General features: G+C 37.0%; 1 protein-coding gene across 1 annotated transcript in view; it reads left to right on the forward strand.

The window, feature by feature from the left end:
- The first annotated feature begins 2,190 nt into the window (after positions 1-2,190).
- The window catches only part of CALCR (calcitonin receptor), a 103,565-nt gene continuing 81,955 nt past the window's right edge, over positions 2,191-23,800 (forward strand). Inside the window, exons 1-4 of the mRNA XM_067561695.1 lie at positions 2,191-2,199; positions 5,507-5,594; positions 14,069-14,222; positions 18,916-19,026. Of these exons, the coding sequence (XP_067417796.1) occupies positions 5,547-5,594; positions 14,069-14,222; positions 18,916-19,026 (313 nt within the window). The 5' untranslated portion in view covers positions 2,191-2,199; positions 5,507-5,546. The remainder of the gene's footprint in view (positions 2,200-5,506; positions 5,595-14,068; positions 14,223-18,915; positions 19,027-23,800) is intronic.

The following is a 23,800-nucleotide window of genomic DNA, read 5'->3' on the forward strand; positions in this document are numbered from 1 at the left end:
AAATAATGTAATTTTTTTCAGAGCTAAATGTAGATGGAAATGGTGCTATCATAGATACAACTTTGTGGCACCTATTACTCAAAAACTAGCTTTTTAACTACAATCACTATTAATTGTTCATACAGTCTGTACCTACTAGATCATAACATTGTGTTTTCTCTTGGTAATATGTTGTCATGATGCTAGCTTTTTAACAATAAAAGCATATTTTAAAAATAACTGCCACATCGTTTATGGAAAAATATTTGCCCACCGTGTATCCTGTCCCCATCAATGCAGTAGGAGGTACATGAGGAACAGAAAAGAAAGAATGGAGAATTACAAACAAACTGGATACCAGAGTATAATCACATAAGTACACATATAACTGCACAGTCTTTTTTTTTAGTTCAACATAAGACAAGCAGATTTCACCTACAAACCTGTCTTTTCTGATGATGAAATTTTGAACAAATACACACCTTGGAGAAGCTGCAGGGGGAAAATTGTGAGGATTTAACCTCTGATCTAACTACGCCATCATTTGCTTTGGTGCAGTTGTTTGGCATTCCTGATCAAACACAAATATGTGGACAACATACTGTGATTGCACATTATTTCTGTAGTCATCACGCAACCTGTCACTTCTTGAGCATTGCAGATGCAAACCACCTTGTTCCTGCTGTGAGGTAGAAAGGGAAGGTTTTCAAGATGTTGAGCACCAAATCATTTTATCACAAGAACTACTATAATTTATAGACAAGAGAAACAAGAAATAGGAGGCCAAACTTTAATAATTGTCTCTCTTAATGCCAGTTCAAAGATGTGACCCCCAACTATTTTAGTCTCATAGAGTTTATTCCATGTCTTGGGGACACCACGATTAAAGGCAAGCAAAATAATCACAGCTCTTAATTATGACTCTTTTACTGTTAAATAAAGAAAAAATAAATCAAACAGAAAATAAACAATGATTATTTCAGCTACATTCTTTTCTGTATGTCTCTTTGTAGAGAGCCTTCAATAGAGAATACATGTTTGAGAGTAGTTCTACTCTTGAAGGGGACCAAAGTATCTTAGTCCAAATTAATAGTGGGCCTAGTCTTAGTATATCATAAATAGCAAAAAGATTTATAGGTGGGCAAAATAATTTTGTCTAAGATCAGTTGTATGGTTTATCCTGGATAACCTAAACGGTTTATAAATGGATAAAGGTAAGTAAATGTAAGTAAGTTTTATGAAACTGCGGAAAGTATTTAAATCAATGAAAATATTTCAATCAGTTGCTCAAAAGAAACCATTCAAGGAGTTGTCTTAAGACAGGCAAATTAAAGAATATCAAAAATCTTAAATCTGATTTAAATCCCACTACTTCTCTCTGTTTACCAAAGATTAGCCCATGTCTCCTCGCCAGGAATATATAATCTAAACAATCCAGTGTTTAAGAGGAGAAGCTTCTCCCATCTTAAATTAAATAGTATTCCAGTGTCATTACAAGAGACATTTAAATCTAATTCTTTGGCAGTGCCTTACAACTGTATCTCACCAACAATGCCATAGTCTCAGTGATACCATCATATTGCAGAAACAGGGCTGCTTTTTGTACTGTGTTGTAGCTTCTCTTGTTCTTCCAAGATGTTGTTTTGCAGCTGCTGTTTGTTTGCAGAGGTGAAATGAACAGGATGAGTTATGATGTGTGTGTGACAGATATAGCAATTTCCTGCAATATTCTGGATGAACATTATTGAATTAAGTTAAACATTATTGAATTGTTGAAGTATCTAGTGAGAATATTGTATTAAAATGCAAATGCTTATGTATTATTGTGGGATTGTATGTGAAGTCTCTAGGGGGAGACATGACTAATATAAATCCTGGGAAGTGTTATGAGTTTCAATGGACTCTCTTAAACAGTGTGCCAGACAAGAATGAACTTTTAATTTAGTGCGTTTCCTGGGAATTAGCTAGGAGGAAGGGAATGCAAATGCCCATAACCAGACTCCATCTTTTGAAGCCGTGCCCTAAGGAGAAACCCATTATCTACTGATTTCCTGTTCCCAGGGTCCCAAAATTAAAGGCCCAGACTGTATAAAGGAGTGACTTACAGGTCTTGAAGGTTCTTGTTCTGAGCAAAAGGTGTTATGAACTTATAACCAAAGGAAAAAACCCTGTGTGAGATTTGAAGGAGTGACTGCTATCAGAGCCCTTGCTGGAGCTGAGGTAATCTCTGGTAAGCTTATTAGCATGTGTGTCAGTTCTTTTATTGTTTCAATATGTTTGCTTTGTAATGCTCTCACCTTAAAAATAAATGTGCTTGCTTAGGAAAAGTTGTGTGGTACCTTATAACCGTGGGCAATTACACAGTTTATAACCTTGGAGGAGAAAGCAAAGCAGGCCTGCTTACGCAGTCTAACTTGTTGGGGATTCACAGTGTAGGCAGGGAACTGTGCAACCTGGAAAAATGCCAGTCAGGTGGGAGAGGGATGTATGTTTCCTCCAAAGAGAAGTGATGGCTGAGGAGCTAAGAGCTGAAAAGTGGGTGCCCTTACTGAATCAAAAGGGGGAAATACAGGTGCAATTACCCTGAACTGTGACTGAGTGCTGTAAAGTTGAGGAGGGAAATAAAGTACTTGTGTGCTTAATTCAGAAAGCTTTATACTGCTTGCTTGCCTTGAATTTCAGAGAAGGAGAAAAATACACCTCTTTCAGCCTTGGGTAGATTCAAATTAGCTGTTGTCATCCTTTCATTAGCTCAGTATCTTTTTGGGTTGGTCTTAGTAATGTGTTCAGTTCATGAATGTAAAGTCTGTTGATGCATACACAGTAGAGTCGTAATTTTTCCTCAACTTGATTGCTACACTGCCTTTGTCTTTCTGGTGGGAACTGCTTAGAACATCTTCAAAGTTATAGTTTTAACTTTTACTCAGGCTATTTTCTGAGATCCCTTTAGTTTCATCAAGTTTTAATGGGAGTTGAAATTCTCCTTCACACAAGTCCAATCATCCCTATGTCAGAGAAAAAAGCTTTCAGTTTTCAAAATGGTATTTTTAAAAATATTCATTCTTAAAGAACATTTACATTTAAATAGCCATTTGAGAAGACATTGTTTCAGCTTCACAGTCTTTGGAGAGATAGCTCTTGTCTTCCTGAGTTTGGTGAGGAAGTTGTTTAAGCAATGGTACTGAGTTCTTTGCTAAAATGCCTTGCTGTCTGGTTGTCTTTTAGCCAAAATGGTCCTTGGATTTACAGCCTGTCATCTGCAGTATATTTATAACTTGGAACAAAAGCTACCTCATTAAATGTTCTATACAAAACACAATAACCAAAGCTTATATACATTTTCAAAACATTACATAGAAAAATAGTATAGCATTAAAACAAGGTAGAAGTTATGAAAACTACATTTTAGAACCTGTATAAACACACACACGTGTTCTATGGCTGAGAGTGTTCTTACATTTGACTTTTTGGGAATCTGTTACTAGCTGACAGAAAGCAGAAGCCTCCTGGAATTTCTTTAAATTAGCTTGACAGTTCATAATATAGCAAGTGTTATACTCTCCAAGCGTGATAGGTATAAAAATAATTATAGGTATCTCTTAAAATTCAGTACAGGGGCAGGCAAGTTAATTATCTAACTCTATAAAAATAAATTACAATAATTTTATTGATAATCATTTTTGCATTGATATTGAGATTTCCCGTCTACACTGTCCAGGTTCAAACAAGGACTACATCTTATCAGAAACAAATCTGCTGTCTTTGGGCCTAGTTTTCCATTGCTTTTTAGCTGGTGTAATCATTCACACCTAAGCAAAGTGGGGATAAAATACTCCCATTCTGATTTGGTAGCAGTTTATACCCACTTTCCATTTACTTTGCATAGATATAAATCACAACACAAGAGGCAAGGCAGGGAAGACCCATGCCATATGTGTTTGAAAAACTCTTTTAACCATATGGGTCATTAATATAATGTCTATAATTGCTACACAAGGGTAATATAAGTGGCATTTGCTCACTGCAGCCTGCTAGAGAACCTGTGCCCCTTCTTCCTCAGGCCTGGTCTACACTGACCTTGAAATTCGGCAGCAGTTGATGGGAGTTATGCAAGCTATGCAGAGTAGCTTGTGTAACTCCAGTCGACTTCGTAACTCCTCTTCTAAGTGGCGTCTTCACTGCACTGCACCATCTAAGGGGGTGGTTTTAATGCGTCAACTTCTGGATCAATTGAGCAGGTCTTCACTGACCACTCAGTCGATCTGGATAGATAGATCTAATAGCGGTGAATTTGCTGCCTTCAGTGAAGACGTACCCTAGATTAGAAATTATCCCATTTGTATTCCTTCACCCCACATGATGATGGTATATTTCATGCCAGAGTGCTTTGAAATGAATTATTAAGTTACAGTGTTGATGCTGATGCACTGTTGCATGTGAGTGGCATGGTGGTATGTGCTCGCTAGTTGTAAAATTGATAAAGGGCTAAATTCTGCATCCCCTTTGCCCTAAGAACTCCTGCTGCTGTCTATGGAAGTTCCAAATATGTGGAGTCTTGTGGGATCATGTCCCAAGGCTTCAGAAGAACACATCTCAGTCTCTTATTTTAAGATATCAGAAAAATACAAGTGTGATTACCTGGTCACTTTCCTACAATGGCTGAAGGTTATCTATGGTACTGCAGAAAGACTTGCATGAATAAAGTTGCCAGCAGCATTTGAAGGAAACTTGTCTATTATTATTTTATTATTTTATTATATTAAGTATTGTTGTTCTTTGTAAATAATGGTATTGTGCAAGAACTTAAAGGACTCAACTGGAATTGTGGAGTTTGGGAGAAGTTTTATCAGGCCACATGCTGCTTCTAAGGAGGTCCTCACTGGGAAGCTAAGGCCTTTTTGAGAGCCACCTGCAGAAAAGTTGTTGTGTTGAGGACTGATATTCTGTTTCATGAAGTATTATGAGATTTCAAAATTTGATTTTGTTTTTAATTTGAATGAAAACTGAAAATTTCAAAATTCTCCACAAAAAAAAGTTCTGGGGTGACAAATTTGTTTCAAATCAATCAAAACATTCCATTTTGACAAAATCAAAACAATTTTCATTTTGACTTTTTTTGTTTTTTAGTATAATAGTATAACAAATTTAAAAATCTCAAAGAAAAGTAATTTCAAAACAAAAAATTGAAATGTTTCATTAAAAAATGTCAAAATGGGATGTTCTGAGGTGGTCTCAACTTTTTCCTATTTTTTCCTCCAAACTGAAATGTGCTTTTAATCACATAATTTTATAAAAAACAAGGTTTTAAAAGGGCAAAGGATAAAAATTAATTTCTCTCCAGATGGAAATGAAACTGCTGGAGAGGAGACAGACTTGAAAACACACAATCCTCCTCAGTGTATTCCTCAGTACAGTCATAAACTCACACAGACACACATGTAAAATTTTAAAAATAGAAAACACTTTTTTAATGGGATCACACATGGGCAGGAAAATTGTCATATATTTGTTGTTGTTCAATTCCCAGAAGGGTCAGCAGAAACGTATCAACGAAGAAAGAATCCACAATGGAAAAAACAACTCACGGTTGCTTCTTACTGATTATGCTTCTAATCGTAAGTAAAAGAAAAATGAACTGCTTATGACACCTGATAAATTAAAACCAGTCGAAATGTTCTGAAATCTAATACAAGTCTATACTATTATTGTCATACATAAAGGTCAAGGAATGAGTATCCTATTGATAACAACTTAAAACAAGAATAATAAAGCTCCTGAAAGAAGAGATTTCTTAGAAATATGGTGTGCCCTAAGATCAGTATTTCTTGATGATAGAGAAAGGAAAGAGTGAGGAGAGGTAGTACAGGTGCCTTTTCATTTCCACATTTTGCTATCTGTGAAATACCTATGAGACAGAAAACTTATAGTTTTGGAAATGTACAATAACATCTGGGTCAGTTGTTGTAAACTTAAACACTAGATAATAAATGTGTATTTTAACTTTTAAGAGCTGCTTCCCCTTCATTAATCTGCATTTAGAAAGATAATTGAGTCTGAAAATGTTCATTCTAGATGCTAGTTATTCAATTTAAATTATTATATTTTCAACTATTTCATCTCAATGATATTGTTTCACATACCTTGTCCATTAGCATTTTATGGGTTTCTGAGAATAAAACTCCATCTGTTCAGAGGGTGGGGGGTCAGAGGACCAAATACTTCCTCCCGCTGCCTAAAAATATTTTCAACAGTATCTATCTGGTTATCCAGCATGTCCTGTCCTTACTTCCTCCCGGCAGCTCCCCACTGCTGACTGAGCAGGACCCTGACTTTCTGTTGCTTCAGGGGGCAGTACATTTGAAATGCAGATTCAAGCCCTTCCTGGAAAGCCATGAAGCTGGTTTGATTATCCCCCATAAACCAGGGCAGCCACTGGGTCACCATATGATATGCCATCATCATTGGGATTGGGTGGGTTGCCTGTGTGGGATCCAGAATTGACATGGTCCCAGGGGTGCCTGCGTAAACTCCCCAAATCCTGTTTGTGAGGACACTTTTCAGGTAAGGGGCTACCTGCGGTTAATTGAGTGGATTCTAGGTCTTAATCCTGACATGAGGGAACAAACTCTTTTGTGCCTGGAAAGCATTAACCCCACCTTGGGGAGGCAGGAGAAATGCTGTAAGCAATAAAGCAATACTTTTATATAAGCAGGACAAGCCCTCAATCCATATCAGGGGGCAATGTTGAGAGGAGACCCCTAAGGGAAGTTACACTTATTCATTCCACAGCAATAATACAGTGTACCCAGGCCCCAACACCTAAATATGCCGATTAATGCTCTCTGACTTGATTAAAAGTTCCAGTAGCCCCAGCCCAAAGTGGAGTATGGCCCAATGCTTTGCTGTAGTCACTGAAGTTAGAATGTGCTGTGGAGCCATTGAACGGTGAGTTCCAATTCATGTTGCCTGGACCATCCATCCCCAGAGTTTCCAGCTGAGTCCACATGTTCTCTGGATCAAACCCTTCTGCTGTGGCTCCTGGCTCCATCTAATTTCTCTCTATTTTAGTCCAGAAATCAAATTGCCAATGCGATTGCAGCATCTTTTCCAACCCCTACACCCATGTGAACCCTAACCAATGTCCTCCCTTGATTTTAGAGTGACAACCCTCACCTTAATGAAACTCAAGACATGGGCAACCAGCCCCTGATTTTTATTTGAGAGTGACACTTGTTGCCACCAGTGAAAGTCCATCAGTCTGTTAGCCAGTCTCCTACAGCCATCCCATCCACACAATAGAGGAGGCAGACCCTTTGGGATCTCTGGAGGGCAGTGCCCTCCACCATCTCTAGCCAATCAGAGTCCTGTGCCACCTCAAACTTAAAATATTTATACCTTTCTAAAATTATGTTCTGCTGAAAGGGCTTTTCCATTTTTCCTGGTGCTGTATAGTTTTTAAAGTCTAAGGCAATTTTTACTAGTCATTAACTTTATTGAAAAAAGGTAAAAGAATCCACTCTTTATTTTAACCATTAATTTAAAATATAGAGGAATCTGTTGTACAGATACTGTACACAGAGTATAATTTTGCAGATGCCTGTAAAAAGTATAGGACAAAATTCCACCACCAGCCAACCTATTCGGAAGAAAATGGACCTCGCTGGCCTGCCACATATATGTGGAAGTGTCGCATAATAAAAATGCAGTAACGCGTGAATCATCATTTTAAATATCTTCACTATTCACTTTTTCCTGCTGAAGACCTATTCTGAAACTGCAGAATCTGATTGTCTGTGCTGTCGCCTTTGAAACAAATTACTTTAAAATGAATATTCCATCTTGCAGCTACATATTGCCTGCCCGCTGTAAGCAACTGGGGCTCAAATGTACAAGCCTTACTCATTCAAGTATTCCCCTTGAAGGCAAATAAATGTTTTATAGTTTAAACTGGGTGAGAGTGTTTCTGCACATGCTTATTTTCAAATTGTGGTACAAACAAAATGGATAAAGTTTTTCTATTAAACTGCACCCAAAAAGTTAGAGCCTCAAATTATGGTATGCTCCGGGTTTTTGGCTCAATCTCTGCTTTGAAAATTTATAAAGTAAAATAATTAACATCATTGTGAAGTTGATTGCTCTAAAGAAGCTCCTTGTGACAAAAAGTAAAATAAAACTAGTCTTCCTTCAAGCCCAAGGCTTCCATTGGACTACTCATATAAGTAAGGATTACCCATGTGAGCAAGGCTTGCAGGACTGTAAAAGTAATATAATAAATATTATCAAGAGAAAAGTTGTTTTTCACTAAAATACAGTGTCTTCACATTATGCTGGTGGTTGCTTGCTTGCTTGTTTAAAGACCTGCTAACATTAGTGATGTAAGTATCAAGGGATTGTAGTATAAAAATTCTTTAATGCCAGTTAAATATAAGAAGAATTTTAATATTCAATATTTGAAAGTGAGGAACTAACATTAAATATTTCATAGTTCTTCTACTTATGTTAAACAAATATTAGAAGATGGAAAAAATTGATTATAATGTTCTATTACATCAAGAGTACAGTGTATTAATTATCTTCCCAAAGCACGCTCAATGCATTTTATCACTTTCCTGCCATTAGTAGCCATAAAGAGAGATGGGACCAGATTCAAGGTGCTAGAGAGTCTGTGCAATCCATGTTGAGTTGTGTTGAGTTTCCACTGAAAGATTGGACGCACTGAAGGATAGGAGTTTAATGAACTGTATAGTGGTGACAATATATAGCCATCTTAAAAAAGAATTTGGAACGTATTTTTCAGCCACCAGAACCAATAATAATAAATTATTGGCCAGAATTCAGAATATATTTTTCTGGCTCAACATTAAAGGTTGCCAATTTACTATAATTAGTTTAGGGGGGGAAAAAGAAGGAAAGAAAGCTATAGAATATATACCTCTTGGTCCTAAATGTCTCATAGAGTCAATAATTTACGAAGTACTTTTTATGTTTTTATCATTGCTGATGATGGAATAGGAGCCATTTTGGATACTTGTTCATCACATGAAGCATTTTCTGAAATATTTTATGTTTCCTTTATCCGGAGTCTGTGTTGTACAAACTGGGGAAATCTTGCATCAATAAGACAGACAGATTTGCCTGTACAATATTTAAGAATTCCTAGTAGACTCTGACAAATAATACATGCAAATTGCTTTCATCTGGACTGTATTATCAATTCTAGGTATAAAGAAATCATCAGTATTCCCAGCACTCTACTCTTAATGATAATTCATCTTCTTATAACAGTCATTTATTGCGTGGTAGCTTGGTGGTCGTATGTATGACGTCATTTACTTGGACTTTTAGGAGTGACATCATATGTACGGCTGCTAAACTGCTGCATGGGACATCACTTAAGCAGTTTTCTTCAGAAGAAATAATACTGATCACTTACACCAAATGCCAAATGTCCTGATTATGAAGTTGTGAATTATTTATTTCTCTTTAATAAAGAATATTTTAATACATAAGGTTTTAATGCACTTTACTGTATATATCAACATAATTTGTGCTTCCATCTAAGATAATTGATGGATGGGAAATTTTTTCAGTACATAGTAATGGACTTGTGGAAATTACAAACCCATGCAGTATCGCCTATATTAATCAAATAAAAGATTATTTAGTCTTGTTAAATATCTTTTATGGCATAACAGATGTTAGAAAAAAGTATACTAAGGTTAATTCAAAAAATACCCAATTACAAGACTCCAAATGTAAATTTCCAAATTTAGATTACTACCCAATTTCTTTATAATTTCTCCAAGAAACTAATGGCCTGATCCAACTTACGTTAAAGTTAATGGGAGTTGGATAGGAGCATATATGACTTGTATGTGGCGCTTATATGTGTATCGGAGCCTATATGTGTGGAAGAGTATACCCGTAGGGAGTTATGAATAAAGTTATTTCCCCTACTTGTCCCAATGGGCTTTAAAGCTTCTTTGTATGCAAACAAGGATAAAAGATACCTAACACCTTTTTTTGCAGTCTATCATGTATAGACCCCTTAATTAAGTAACCTCATAAAGTAAGAATTGAGGATGCTACAATAATACGTCACCTCATTCTAGATGTAAAATAAATTGATTATGAAATACATTCATATTTTTGATTAAGTCCCAGCATGTAGGGTCTGTTCCTAACCCCACTGAAGTTAGTGGAAAGATCACCATTGACTTCAGTGGGCTTTGAAACAAGCCCTTTAATACCAGAGTGGTGGGTGCAGCGTAAGCTCCTATATACAATAGAAAAGACTAACGTTCCAAAAATGTATACTTCACATTTCATTCTTGGAATTTTTGCCTGAATTTTTAACTTGATTTTAAGAGAGAGAGAAAATGCTGTTCATACTTACAAAACATTGATCAGATTTTCAAATTTATGCATGCACAAATAAACTGTGCAACCCTAACGGATGTGTGTGAATGCTCATTGTGCACTAAAAGAAAAAAACTTAGCTTATGTCAGTGACTATAGGCCAGATCCTCAAAGGTAATTAGGGTCCTAAATTCCATTGAAGTCAATAGAAGTTAGGACCATAAATGCCTTGAGAATCTGGGCCTATTGTAAAAAAAAAATGTTAATGGTTTAGTTTTTAATCCAAATACAGATAAGATTTGCTATACGCCGTAAGGCAGTTTCGATTTATAATAGAAATAATATTTCAAGGGAAAATCACCTTTGTGTTTTTAATTTCTCTGCGTGAAATCCTGGGCCCATTGAAGTCAGCGAGAGTTTTCCCATTGACTTCAATGGGGCCACAATTTCACCCTTTATTTTCTGATAACGACAGGCTACAGTTCTGTTTTTTACATTATAGCTTAATTTAAACACTACTATAGGTATAGATAGATAAAATGCACGGTGCTAAATACAAAATATTAACAAAGCAGGTGTTAATTCTTACCCCCATTTACGCCCCTCCCTCCACAAGATTAGCAATAACCACCAAGTGAGGTATTCTCCTCTAACTATATACCCAATGATAGTTTTGCCATTAGCATCTTGGGGAGCAGGACTAGTCCCTTTGTGTGGGACAATTTATAAAATTGCTCTTTAAGAATAAGATGCCCTCTCTCTCAGAAATATCCTACTAACAAAAGGACTACCATTCCCTTTACAAAGGGCTTTACAATAGTAAATCATCATGTCCTCATGTGCTACAAGATATCTTTAGTGCATTTCTTCTCTGCTGGCATTTCTTGCTTTTAATTTCAAGATACACTATGTTTCTGTCCTATGTAGTCTTTGTGAAGCACAGTCCTCTTTTATATGTATAAAAAGTTCCTCTTGAAAGGGTTAGCAAAAGATGGCAAGATTTTTTAATTACCTAACATGTACTTGCTATTCTAAAATATAGATTTATATTTTTTTCCTTTTATCTCATATTTGAATTGTTCTCTAAGTTGTAAGGGAAAAATCTAGTGGAACAACATGTATAATTCAGGTTCATAAACTTTTCAATTTCTTCTGGCATTGCTAATATTTTATTTGGTTTTGATCATGTTTGGCCAAACAGGTCTGGGGGTTAGATCACTCCCTACCCAGGGAAAACCTATTTAGGGGCAAGGAAACTCTGTGCACAGAACAATCAGGGAATTCTGCTCCCAAAACCTGCATATCTTCCCAAATCTGCAGAGAAGCCACCAGAAGCAGAGGCCATCCATGTGGAGGCTCTGTCCCTTCACTCTTTCATCTCATCCCTCTGTAGCCTTCTTCAATCACTGAATATTTCATAGAAGACTAGGGTTGGAAGGGCCCTCAGGAAGTCATCTAGTCTGTTAATTCCTCTTTGAAATTAAATTAAATCAGCATCACCTCCTTTTTCCAACACGAAGATTGGGTAGGACCACATGGAAATTACAGGAAAATCAATGGCTACATGGAGTAATAAGTAGAAAATACAAGGGGAGGCTTGCTGTAGCAATTGGACATGTTAAGACTAGCTCTTTGAAGCACTGAATTACATGGTGTTGCACTGATGTAAAATTGGTGTAAGTTAGACCATAATCAGGCCCCCTGTGTTGAATTCTTTGGGGTATTCTAAGCATGGCTATCCCAAGAGCCTCTGCATCGTGTCACATTAGCTCACCATGGCTCTCATTCACAACCATCCTAATGACTGTTGCTTGAGTTTTGGTTATTGCTGGTGCGGCTTTGGAAGGTCTTTTGTGAGTCCCACTCCCTTTTCACCGATCTGGGCTACATTTACATGTTTGGTTTTGGTTCTAGGCTTTCTATACACCTTAGTTCATTTTTATCCAAATATCCAAACGGAACAACCCAAACATATCTCACTCACTGAGTGAAGGATGTAGTATAAGTTCCTAAATTTAAATAATAGAATAACACCTGTCAAGAATATATCTCCCTTCTTCCTATTTCCATCTGTTTTATTTCAAACAATTATCTCAATACAATAAAGTAAATTGCATTCTTCATCCCCCTTACGTTCCAGATGGTGATTGTATGCTGGTGAAAATTAATGAGATTGTAAATTCAATTATATATGGGGGTGTAAAAGGGTTAAAATGAAATAACTTGAAACAGAAGAATTGTGATAAAATACAATCTTTGCTTTCTGTCATTCAAACACACTGTCGCAACAAGATAAGTATTATTTTAGAGAAATAGGCTGATATTAAAATAGCATTGAAAATTGTCATGTTTTCTGTTTGTACAACTACAAATGCCTGTTTACATAATCAAATGTTGCTATAAACCCCCAAGTCTGCAGTGAGTAACCTATAAATGGACTAGATATCAACTGAAGCACACTCCTGGGATTCTTTGTGGGAAAGCCAAACACACATTTTCATTTTGGAGAAACACAGTGCATCAAAAAGGAATCATTGTAATAAATCCAAGAGGTTTGCATGCCTCGTCTCGAAGGAAGCCTAGGCTTGGAATAGTAAAGGTTGTGCCCTAAGTTTTCAAACCTCGGTGCCTTAAGTTACATTCCAAAATAAAATGTATGCACCTAAATAAATCTGGCCTGATTTTCAAAGGTGCCAAGCACCCACAAATCCCTATTATGGGCCAGATTATGACTGCTGCAGTGCAGTTATGCAGAAGTAGGAAGTCAAACAAGAAAGATGCCACAATGGCAATCCTGTTGCTCTAGGGATCATAGGGACTGCTCATTCCATCTTCTTCCCATCAGGAGCACATTATAAAAAAGACATGGTGTAAGCTGGAGAGGAGCAAAAGCCCCATACTATCTCACTTTAGACTGGCCCACAGAGCTGGTCTGGTGCAACAGAGGGAAGGATCAGACTCTAATGGATGGAACAAAGTGTGCACTCCCATGAGCACTGACCCATCACAGGAGAGATTTTGCCTGGCTGGGACAGTCTTTCCACAATCCTAGTAGAGTAGTGTGACTCTGCCCTATCCTTACACAGGGCTGTGGAATAAATGCTGCAATATGGCCCACTGTAATCAAAGAGGGCTACAGGCACTCAGTACTTTTGGAAATCAGGTACATTTTACTTATGTGCCCACCTAAGGGTTTAAAAGCTTAACATTAGGCACTTAAGTTTGAAATCTTTGGCCTACATCTATATTTGCATTAGCACTTCAGTGGAGTTCCAGGGTGGCGTCAGATTGATCACTCAGAATACGGAACATTCAGTTAATTTATAATATGTGGCACTAAGATACAAAATGCTGGATGCAGTGGAAAAACCTACACGGGTTAGAGAAGATAGCTGGGTGCAGCAACTTGTGGAATGGCAGATTTTAAAAAGTACTTGTAAGCCAATAAAACAAATGAAACATTTCTAAGCCCTTACAAGGTCTCTGATGATTCTTTATGTTACCTAGTTTAAGGAAAGAATGTTGGTTAAAATGTTGAGTTTATAGTGGAGGAAAACTGCTATATTTACGATTTGCTTTGCAAAAGTCTAAAGCTCCATAAAAAAATACTAAACAGATGTGCAGATAAAAGGCCTTTGAAGTAAGGATAATAGAGATTTCTGAACCTCATGTTTTTAATTTTCTCCTCCTGGTTTTACTCACTTACATTAACAGATTTTCCTTTCTGCAGAGAATGGCTCCAAGTCTTACTTCTACTGTAAATTATACTGATCCTACATTAGAGCCTGTAGTAACTGAACACTCACCAGTACGACAGAAGATAATAGATTCGCAGTTCAAATGCTATGAGAGAATGAACAGAGATCCTCCATATAGAAAAAAAGGTAAAAAAAAAAAAAAAAAAAAAAAGAGAGAGAGAGAGAGCAATGTAACTGCACATTAACATGTTTTCTGTATAACTGTAAAGGGACATTTCTTTCTGTGTACTAATACAATTATGCATAGTCTTATTGTCTGCATTCCAGTTAACACTAACAATTTGTCACCCAATTTATCAGTTTTAGGGAGAATAGCCCTACAGATGATCATGGAAAATGAACTGTCTTCTCACCCTAAGACATCATTCCTCCTTGACACAGTTGAGGCACACTGAGTTGGCAGTGTGTTGAATCTTGAATCATTGCTGTTCATGCTTTGGAAACCCCAGTCTTTAGGGCTATAAGTCCAGCACCTTTCACAAGTATGAAACCGACACAAATACCTTAAAGAGAAATAAGATGAATCACAATTTCTTCAATATAGATGTCATTCTATTTGTTTCCACCAGCTAATTCATTCTTTCATAATTAGTTTCTTTCTGGGTTCTAAATTAACATAGATGTTCTAAATGTTCTGTGTTCTAAGTTAAATGTAATCTCCTAGTAAAAAGTCCTGGGCATTACTATGAACAGCTCAGTGAAACCTCTGCTGAAGCTGGAGTGGCTGGACCAGCTTTAGGGTTGGGTAATGTGGGCAGCTGTCCTGGCTGCTGACTTTAAGGGTTTTTTGATGGTTTTTTATTTGGTTTGATTTTAGTGTGTGTGCTTTTGGAAGTGGGGTGGGGACATTTTCTACCCTGGGCCACAAAACACCTAGGACTGGCCCTATGGAGTAGTGGTCAAAAGACCAAACAAAATATTGGGATGTAAAAGCAATGGAAGGGAAAATATATTGGACATATAATGCTGTCGTGATATAAATCAAGGGTCACCCACACCAAGAACACTGTGTTCTGTTCAGCTCTTATCTCAAAAAGGAGATAACGGGAATAAAAGTCAGCCAGAGAAGGGTGACAAAATGATTACAGGCGTTGTGTGAGATTTCATGTGAAAAATGATTAAACATATTGGGACTGTTTAGTTTAGAGAGCAGACAACTAAAGGAAGACGTGATAAAGGTATACAAAATAATGAATGGTATAGAGAAGGCAAATCAGGTATGTTTTTCTCATTATACAAGAACAAAGAGAAATTCAATGAAACTGAAAGCTGACAAATGTCTGACATCTATATTGGATTAAAGAAGGTATTTTTATATGCAGTGCATATGTAACCTATGGGACTCATTACCACAAAATGTTATTGTGCCCACAGGATATTACTGAGCTCTGTGAGATTCAAAAAATTATTAGACGTTGAAGGTCTGATGTAAAGTCATTGAAGTCAATGGGAAAGCTCCCATTGACTTCAATAGGCACAGGATTCAGAGCCATAATGAGAACATCCATAGCTATATGAGACAGGATAAACCAATTATTAAGGGATATAAGCTCTTATGTTTCAGGGCATAAGCAAACCTCTAACAGCTGGTCTTTAGGGAAAAAAATCCCTATGAGCAGCTTATTCTATTAGGCCCCTGTTCTGCAAACCTGTGTAGGTTCACTCATGTAAAAAGTTCCATTCGCCTCAGTGGGACTTGTGTGAGTAAGGGTTTGCAGGATCAGGGACTAACTTCCACTGCAGGATTGCTTGCAATTTCCTCTGTCACAACACCTGCCGCACACAGGATGATGGTACTGGATGGACACTGGTCTTGTGCAGTGTGGCAACTCCTATGTTCCGCTGACTGACAATTAGACTGAAATGACAGCATTTGGTACTGCTGGGTTTGGTAAAGAGATGTTATTTTTATTTCCTATGATGATGATGAGAATAGCTTAGATGATTTCCACGTGGATGAAATGATTTCTTTCCAGTTTGGTTCTATATAGAAAAATCTATTTTAAAAAACTAACCAAAATCCTTCACCCCTCACTCCAACTTTGTAGACCTCCAAAAAGGCCTGGAGCAGAATAAAGGGACTCTAAATACCTTGGCAGAAAACTGGGGAGGATTGCCCTGGTGCAGAAATTTGCGGAAGACATCTGTAAGGAGAGGATCCTGAGGAGAGGATTCTGAGGAGAGGATCCTGGTTTAGTGGATGTGTCAGGGGCAGGGCTTCAGCACGCAAAGCTGCAGCCCATAGGGCCACCATAACTTAGACAGACCCCAAGGCTCTTGAGGTTACTTCAGGAGGCTCTCCAGCCCTTGAAGGAGCCCAGGGCTAGGAGGGCACACAAGTGGCTTAAAGCCACCATAATGTCCCCTCCCTCTGAACTACAAGTTGAAGCACAGAATATCAACCTAAGTGATTTCTCCCCTCCTCGCCCCCCCCTCCGCACCCCCTTCATTTTTGTAATTGTACCATTCCTGAGCCAGTTATAATTCATTATTCTTTTCACGTTGTCATCTTTCTATCTTATCACTTAGATGTGCATATCTGATATGTCCAATGGGAAAAAAAAATGTCTTGTTGTTTTCCTTGAAGTAAAGGCGGTAGAATGTGTTGAAAAACATCAATTTTTTTTTCCATTTTAAGGCATGACAACAGTTTTAAAAATTAAAAACAAAGCCTCCTATATAGCCCGGACTTCAGTATCTTTCAGAAATATGTTTAAATTGCACTTTGCTTCTGCTGTTTTTCTCTGCTTTTTATTTTACAAACCAATTCCTCAAACTCATGTAAATATATCTCAAATCCTTGGAGAAAGGCAGTCAAGTGCTTGACGGAAAGAAACATAACTAACTGAGGGTATATAATTCTATCCCACACAAGTAATATCATGGTTTGTTAATAACCTGAACAAGCAGTTGAGCACATCTGTGTTGATAATGGAAAAAAGTAAACATACATGAATTCTTATATAATAAGAAACAAGTGGTCATAAAAAGAAAACAATGCACAGTAATCTCAGCTGAAAAATTAAATGTGTAATGTTCGAAAGTGTCCATTTTTAGACAATAGATCTACTTGTCCATTTGTCTCTTTGAAAATCTCCGCCATCAACCATCAAAGGATTTTATAAATTCATCTGACCCTCAAACATCACAGTCAATGGTTCATTTCCATTGACTTCAGTGGGTGTTGCATTGGGGCCATGGCAGTGAATGCTTTTTCTCCTGCATAAACTGATTTTAAAATTTAAAAAACCCATAGATTTTAAATTGCTTTTCTGTTTCTTAAACCTGAAGCTAGTGGCAGAATCATGTCACAGCATTCAGAAGTACAGTGTCATTTGTTACACTATGAGTAGGTGAACTCAGTGTAACATGCTGTAAATTAGTTCTGATTTAACAATTAGAAGAAGAAAGTCAGGACTCAGTTGCACCCAGCCCTGTGTGGGTAGAAAGTATGGTGGGGAAAGGGCTAAGGAATCTTCCCCACCCTCATTGTACTCCATATCAGGGGTTGGGCATAAACCCATTAGGCAGTGCTCCCTTCTCTTGCCCCCACAAGTGCTACCTGCCCAAAAGAGGTATGGTGAAGACAGGATTGTAGCCTGGGTCTCTCAGGACTGCATCAAGCAGTGGAGCTAGCCTGACATGGAGAGGAACGCACAGTGCATCGGTTGGAAGGGTGACAGAGTTGTAATCTGTATCGCCCAGGATCCTTCTGGAGGAAATTTGAATAAGGGCCCTCTCCTGCACTGCACACAAGTTTGCCCATTTGCATCACATTGCAGGACCTGGGTCTATAAAGTAGCCCTTCTGTAATCTCTGCATCATGAGTAGGGCTTCTATTTTTTCTGGGTTTATCAGTTTAATTTGATGGGCAGGGATTTTTAGCAATTTTTTAATTTGATGTAGATGTCCAAAAATAAGGGTTTTTCAGGACTTTCACTCTGTATATACTGGGGTGAATAATCTCTTTTTAATGTTCCCTAGTGTGCTTTGTGTTTCAAACAGCACTATGGTAAACTGCACCAGGGAATCTTTAGTGCGCACCTGCAGGGTCTACATGGACCAATTCATGCACCATGCATTAATGTGCTTTAGAAATCACACCCCGGTTGTCCACATTACAGCTTTGTGTAGACAAGCCCTTAGATACCAGTAACCATTTCTAGTGTTTTTTCTGGTGTTTATTGGATACGCACCAGTTTCTTTTTGTTTGTTTTTTTGTTTGTATTGGAGCTTTTATTGCTGTTTATTGATTAAAATCTAGAATCTGAAGCCACAATTCAGCCATTAGTGTTTAATATAGAAATGTACATATTCAAAAGTGGCCTTTAACTGGGCATGCCTCTAAATTGTTAAGCTTCCAGCTTTACATGACCAGGACCTGATTTTCAAAGATGCTGAGCAATTGAAGGTCCATGTATTACCCGGGTCACTAGAGCCCCAATTCAGCCAACCATTTTAGCGTGTACTTAAGTGCCTTGCTTAATATGAATGGACTGCTGAACTGGGACTTGACTTGTGGGTTTGCAGGATCAGGCCCTGTATTGGGAGTTCTTTTCAGTTGGTGTAAAAAGCATCCATTTTTTCCCACAAGAAGGACACCTCAAGCAATAGCTCATCAATACCAGTCAAAAATTAAAACTTACATTTGAATGTAATTCAAAGTGTAGCAATTATTTTATGTTATTGCATGAAGAATTCTGTACTGTGCAACAAACGTGCAGCCAAAATTTTAACTAGGGGGAGAGGGAGTAGAACAGAGTGGGTTAAGTGTGATCATTTTTTAAAATTAATTATCAAATTCTTCCTAAATTGCTAGGTCTGTTCTGTAACCGAATTTGGGATGGATGGTTGTGCTGGGATGACACACCTGCTGGAAGAGTCACTGCTCAGAATTGTCCAGATTATTTTCCAGACTTTGATCCAACTGGTAGAGTATTTCCTTTCATCTTTTATCTTTAGTAAGGAAGCCTTTGGAGTCTTCATGTTGAAAAGACACATGTTTCTAATGGGTTTTACACATTGTGAAATTTCAAAGACTCTTAAATGAGAATGTACCCAGCTGTATAGTCATCTCAGGGTGTTTTCTTACTCTTAAGTTATAGCATACATTCATTTCACTTATAGAGCATGTTCATTTGACATCTCTGAAATCAATAATATGAAAATTATATTAAAATCAATTATATGAAAGTTTGCTGGATAATTTTAATATCTGCCTGCTCTTATAGTTATCCCATTCTAGATACTGTGAACTGAGAAGCAGATGCTAAGTCTTGTGCTGTTGTCTTCATAAAATAAATATTTCTGGTATTCCTTTCTACCATTTTCTCCTGGCAAAGATAGTTTTACAAAGCCCTTGGAAGAACAGAATCAGAAATAATTTTTATTATGCCACAGAGTCTCAGTGCAGATTGTTGAATCGTTCATAGAAATAATTTATAGTGAAAGAGATTGAGAGAATGTGTGGCTCCAAAACACTTTTTGAGAGGTATAATTAATAAATAGAAACACTGATAAATATAGAAGTGTGGGGAGAGATCTGATCTAAGCAATGAATATAACTAGGAATTTAAATTAGGGTTCAACTCCACTAATTTGGCATTCTTTGAAGGAACGCCCAATTTTATTCTAAATTCTAATGATATTTAACAAGAATTACTTTATGCCTTATAGTACTATGGAACTTTGGATAACCCTCAGGCAAAGTCTGCCATTCACAGATAAAAAATAACGTGAACAAACATTTTATTGGTTATATAATTCTAAACATTAACACTTATGTATAATGAGGCTTTAACAATATTTACTCTAATAAGTATCATATGAATGTAAATAAATAGACTAATATGCACTAATAAATTAATGCCTCAAATTCCCAATGCTACCACCTGGCGCCAGAATTAGTTCTTTATTCCATGCAGTGAATTTTTTGTACATTTAGAAACATAAGAAATGTCACACTGGATCAGGCTCAAGATCCATTGATCATTACTTTTTTATTTGTATTATCATATTGCCTTGAAACCCCAGTCAGAGACCAATACCCAATTGTGTTAGGTGCTGTACAAACACAGAAAAAAGAAGAAAAAAGATAGTACCAGCCCGAGAGAGTTTACAGTCTAAGTCCAATATGTTGTCTCTGACAGTGGCCAGCATCAGATGTTTTGGAGGAAGATGTAAGAACCTTGTGTGGGCATATGTGAGATAATCTGTTCCTTACATTAGGTCTCATCTTGGTCTCTGATAGTTGAAGACTGGGTTAAGCTCTGAAGCTCAAGGTTTAGTAACACTGTCAAAATTATTGCAATTAATTATGATAACTATGGATATTCTTGATATCCATAAACTATCAAATTTCTTTTTGATTCTTGTTAAGTTTTAGGTCTCAATAACTTCCTGGGGCAATGAGTTCCATAGTTCAGTCACACCTTTTGTGGAAAAATATTTCCTTTTATTGGTTTTGAATTTCCCACCTTTTAATTTCTGTGAAACCCCCTTTTTATCAAACAGGCAGAACAGAAGTTCCCAGTCTAGCTTCTCTAGACAATTCACTATTTTATATACTTTTTATCATGTCCCCTCTTATTCATCTCCTTTCTAAGGTAAACACTGTAATTTTTTCAAACTCATTTTTAGGGACTGGGATGAATTCTAATATTTTCCTCTAGAAAAATTCACTATGTTGGCACAGTTGCCTTGAGAAGAATTTATTCAGAGATTGAAATATTCCAGTCAGGGATAGCTGAATGTCTTTTGCCTAATTTTGAACCCTGTTGGACCTCATTGTTTAACCAATCAATAAGCTTAAAATCATTTCCAGCTGGGCTGCAATTGACTTATTTGGAACTCCATCAGACACAGATTTACAGAATTTAAAAGCATAGTTGCGACATATAAAAGTATCTCACATGGTTCATCGCTATTTAGACAACACCCCTCTCCTGCAATTTTAATTATAAATTTAAATCGTGTGGGGTGATCTATGTTTCTGTTGAAGGTGTTTGTTAGGAAGGACAGTTGTCACTTGTTCCTCATTTACAGTTTGTATTGCCCCCCATAACATTTTAATTTTGAAGCGTAGCTACTACAGTAATATTTCCATTGTAATCATCTTCAGGCCAGTACAAAGAAATCTCTTTCCCCCCTGGTTATTACATGGTCAGTAGCTGCAATTTCAATTCATTTTATTTTTTTGTAGTTATTACATTTTCTTAAAAGAACTGTCGAGCCTCATGAATCCCTTTGATCAATAAGATTCATTTTAGTGCCACAACCACTAGATTTTTTTTTTGACACTTTCCACCCCCAAGTACACGCTCCATTTACTAGGAGTCTGCTGTTGCAACTGCTTCCATGGTTTTCATGGTAAACCAACAAAAAACAATCCTGTTTCATCTCTATTCCATATGCTCTTGGCCTGATAGCAAGAACGGATCTTGGACAGTTCAGAATTTGGAGGATTATAGAGTAACACTTTTTTCCAGTTCTCAAGCCATCCTTTGCTAGTTTTAAAATCATGCTTTGCTGCCTGGTTTGCTGTCTCCTATGCCTTGTTTTGAACTAATGGTCCCTGTCACAATAACATTATTCAATCTAACAGTTTAAACTGCTCATATAGACAAGGGAAGGTTACATTCAGTCACAGTTACTAGTACCTTACTCCACGATTTATGCCTTTGATTTCAGAGGAGTGCCTTGTGGAATAATTAAGATACTAACCAACATGAGTAAAAGTGGCAGAATCTGGCAAACACTCTTTCAGTGCTATGAAGAAGGATGTTGATATATTGCTGTGGGTTCAAAGAAAAGCCATGAGAATGACTAAAGGATTAGAAGACATGCTGTACAGTCATAGACTCAAAGAGTTCAATCTAGCAGAGAAAGGAATCGCACAATCCAATGGCTGAAAGTTGAAGCTAGACAAATTGAGATTGGAAATAAGACATAATTTTTTAAAGATTAGAGTAATTCACTATGGGAACAATTTACCAAGGGTTGTGGTGGATTCTTCACCACTGACATTTTTTAAATCAAGATGGGATGTTTCTCTAAAAGATATGCTCTCAAAATTATTTGGAGGAGTTCTATGGCCTGTGTTATGTAGGCAATCAGACTAGATGATCACAGTTATCCCTTCTGGCCTCAGAATCTATGAATGACAGTAATTTCAGAGTCTGTTGTTAACACAATGGACTACTAATTTCTGGGATCTGTATACAACTACAAGGGGGAAAAAATCCCTCTTTTACTATTTTCCTGCTCGTCTTACTGCTCTAGAGTTCATAGATGACACTTGCTGTCTTTCATACTCCACATTTTTCTTTTAGCATCTTTCTTTGCTCCTTTGTTAGCTTTTTAGTCCGCATCTTTGCCTGAGAGAGTGACCAGCTCATCTTCTTTTGGTTCAGCTGGAGTAGCTTCCTTCTAGGTCACTCTATCAGGTACTACACCATAATTTACAGGTGCTGCACAAGACCGCGTGTGGTCAGAATTTTGTTTCACAAGTGGTTGCTTTTGCATGGGGATTTTAAAAAGTATGAGGGAGACTGGAAGTCTTGTGATGACTAGAATCTTACAACTGTTAATGTAGGGAACTGTCACTTTGAGGGGACAAAAGCACAAATTGAACTGTACTGAGAAATTGTGTGAAGGTTTGAATTGCAAGTAATTACTTTCAACAAGGACTTGTTACTGATCAACACAATGCAACTAGATTTTCAGATTTTTGTTGAGGAAAAAAGAAGTCTTCCTAGCAAATAATGGTTTTATTAGGGGGGGAACAATAACATAGTCAAATTTCCCTTTTTTAAGGCTCCAGTCCCACAAAGCACTTAAGCATGTGCTTACCTTTAAGCACGTGTAATCCCACATATGCTAAAGCATGTTCTTTAGTGATTTGCTGGATTGGGGCTCCAGTGAGGTTTGCAGTGCATCATATACTACATCACTGACATCTAAATTACCTCAGCTTCCTTAATTTTCCTCTTGGCTAACATCCATGTGTAGTTTTGAATCCTAGGACAAACAATCCAAGAATAAAATATGTCATGCAGCTTTCTTTTTGGACTTTGCTGCTTTCTGTATTCATAACGTGAAAAGTGAAACAGGGTCTGGTGATGATACATCCTCTGTCCATATGCCTTTTGGTCATCTGTTTCTGTGTATACTATATACATGAGCTCAACCTCACAGTGACACTTAACTAGGCTTGAAATTATTAGATTTTTATCGGTAAATGTTGATAAATGTCAATTTCACTATAAACACACAAAAAGACAAAAAAAAAAAAGGCCATCAATATTCATGGAAATTTACAGATAGGCAAAGTAAGAAAAATGCTGCATGAGAACGCATTGGAGTTTGATTTATGGTAAAATTTTAACATGTGATGTTGACAGTTTGTGTTTTAAAGGTTATAAAGCTTTAACTATTTGAATCTCAACAACTACTGTCATTAGATTATTATTGTCTGATCCCAGCATTGTCTGACCCTCCATAATTTCCTGCCACTATGAAAATTTAAATTGATAACAATACAAAAAATGCTTAAATCTATAATTTTGCACAACTGCAGAAAATATAAATAGATAAAAAAAATTAAAAAGCTTAAAAATTAACATTGATATTTTCCATTGAAACTATAAAAAAAAAAATCAAATTGTGTCAACACTTAATGTTGACAACTAAGGGAAACAGTTACA

Source organism: Emydura macquarii, unplaced genomic scaffold, assembly GCF_026122565.2.
Source record: "Emydura macquarii macquarii isolate MOO-44397 ecotype Brisbane River unplaced genomic scaffold, CSIRO-AGI_Emac_v2 contig_2422, whole genome shotgun sequence".
Lineage (NCBI taxonomy): Eukaryota > Metazoa > Chordata > Testudines > Chelidae > Emydura > Emydura macquarii.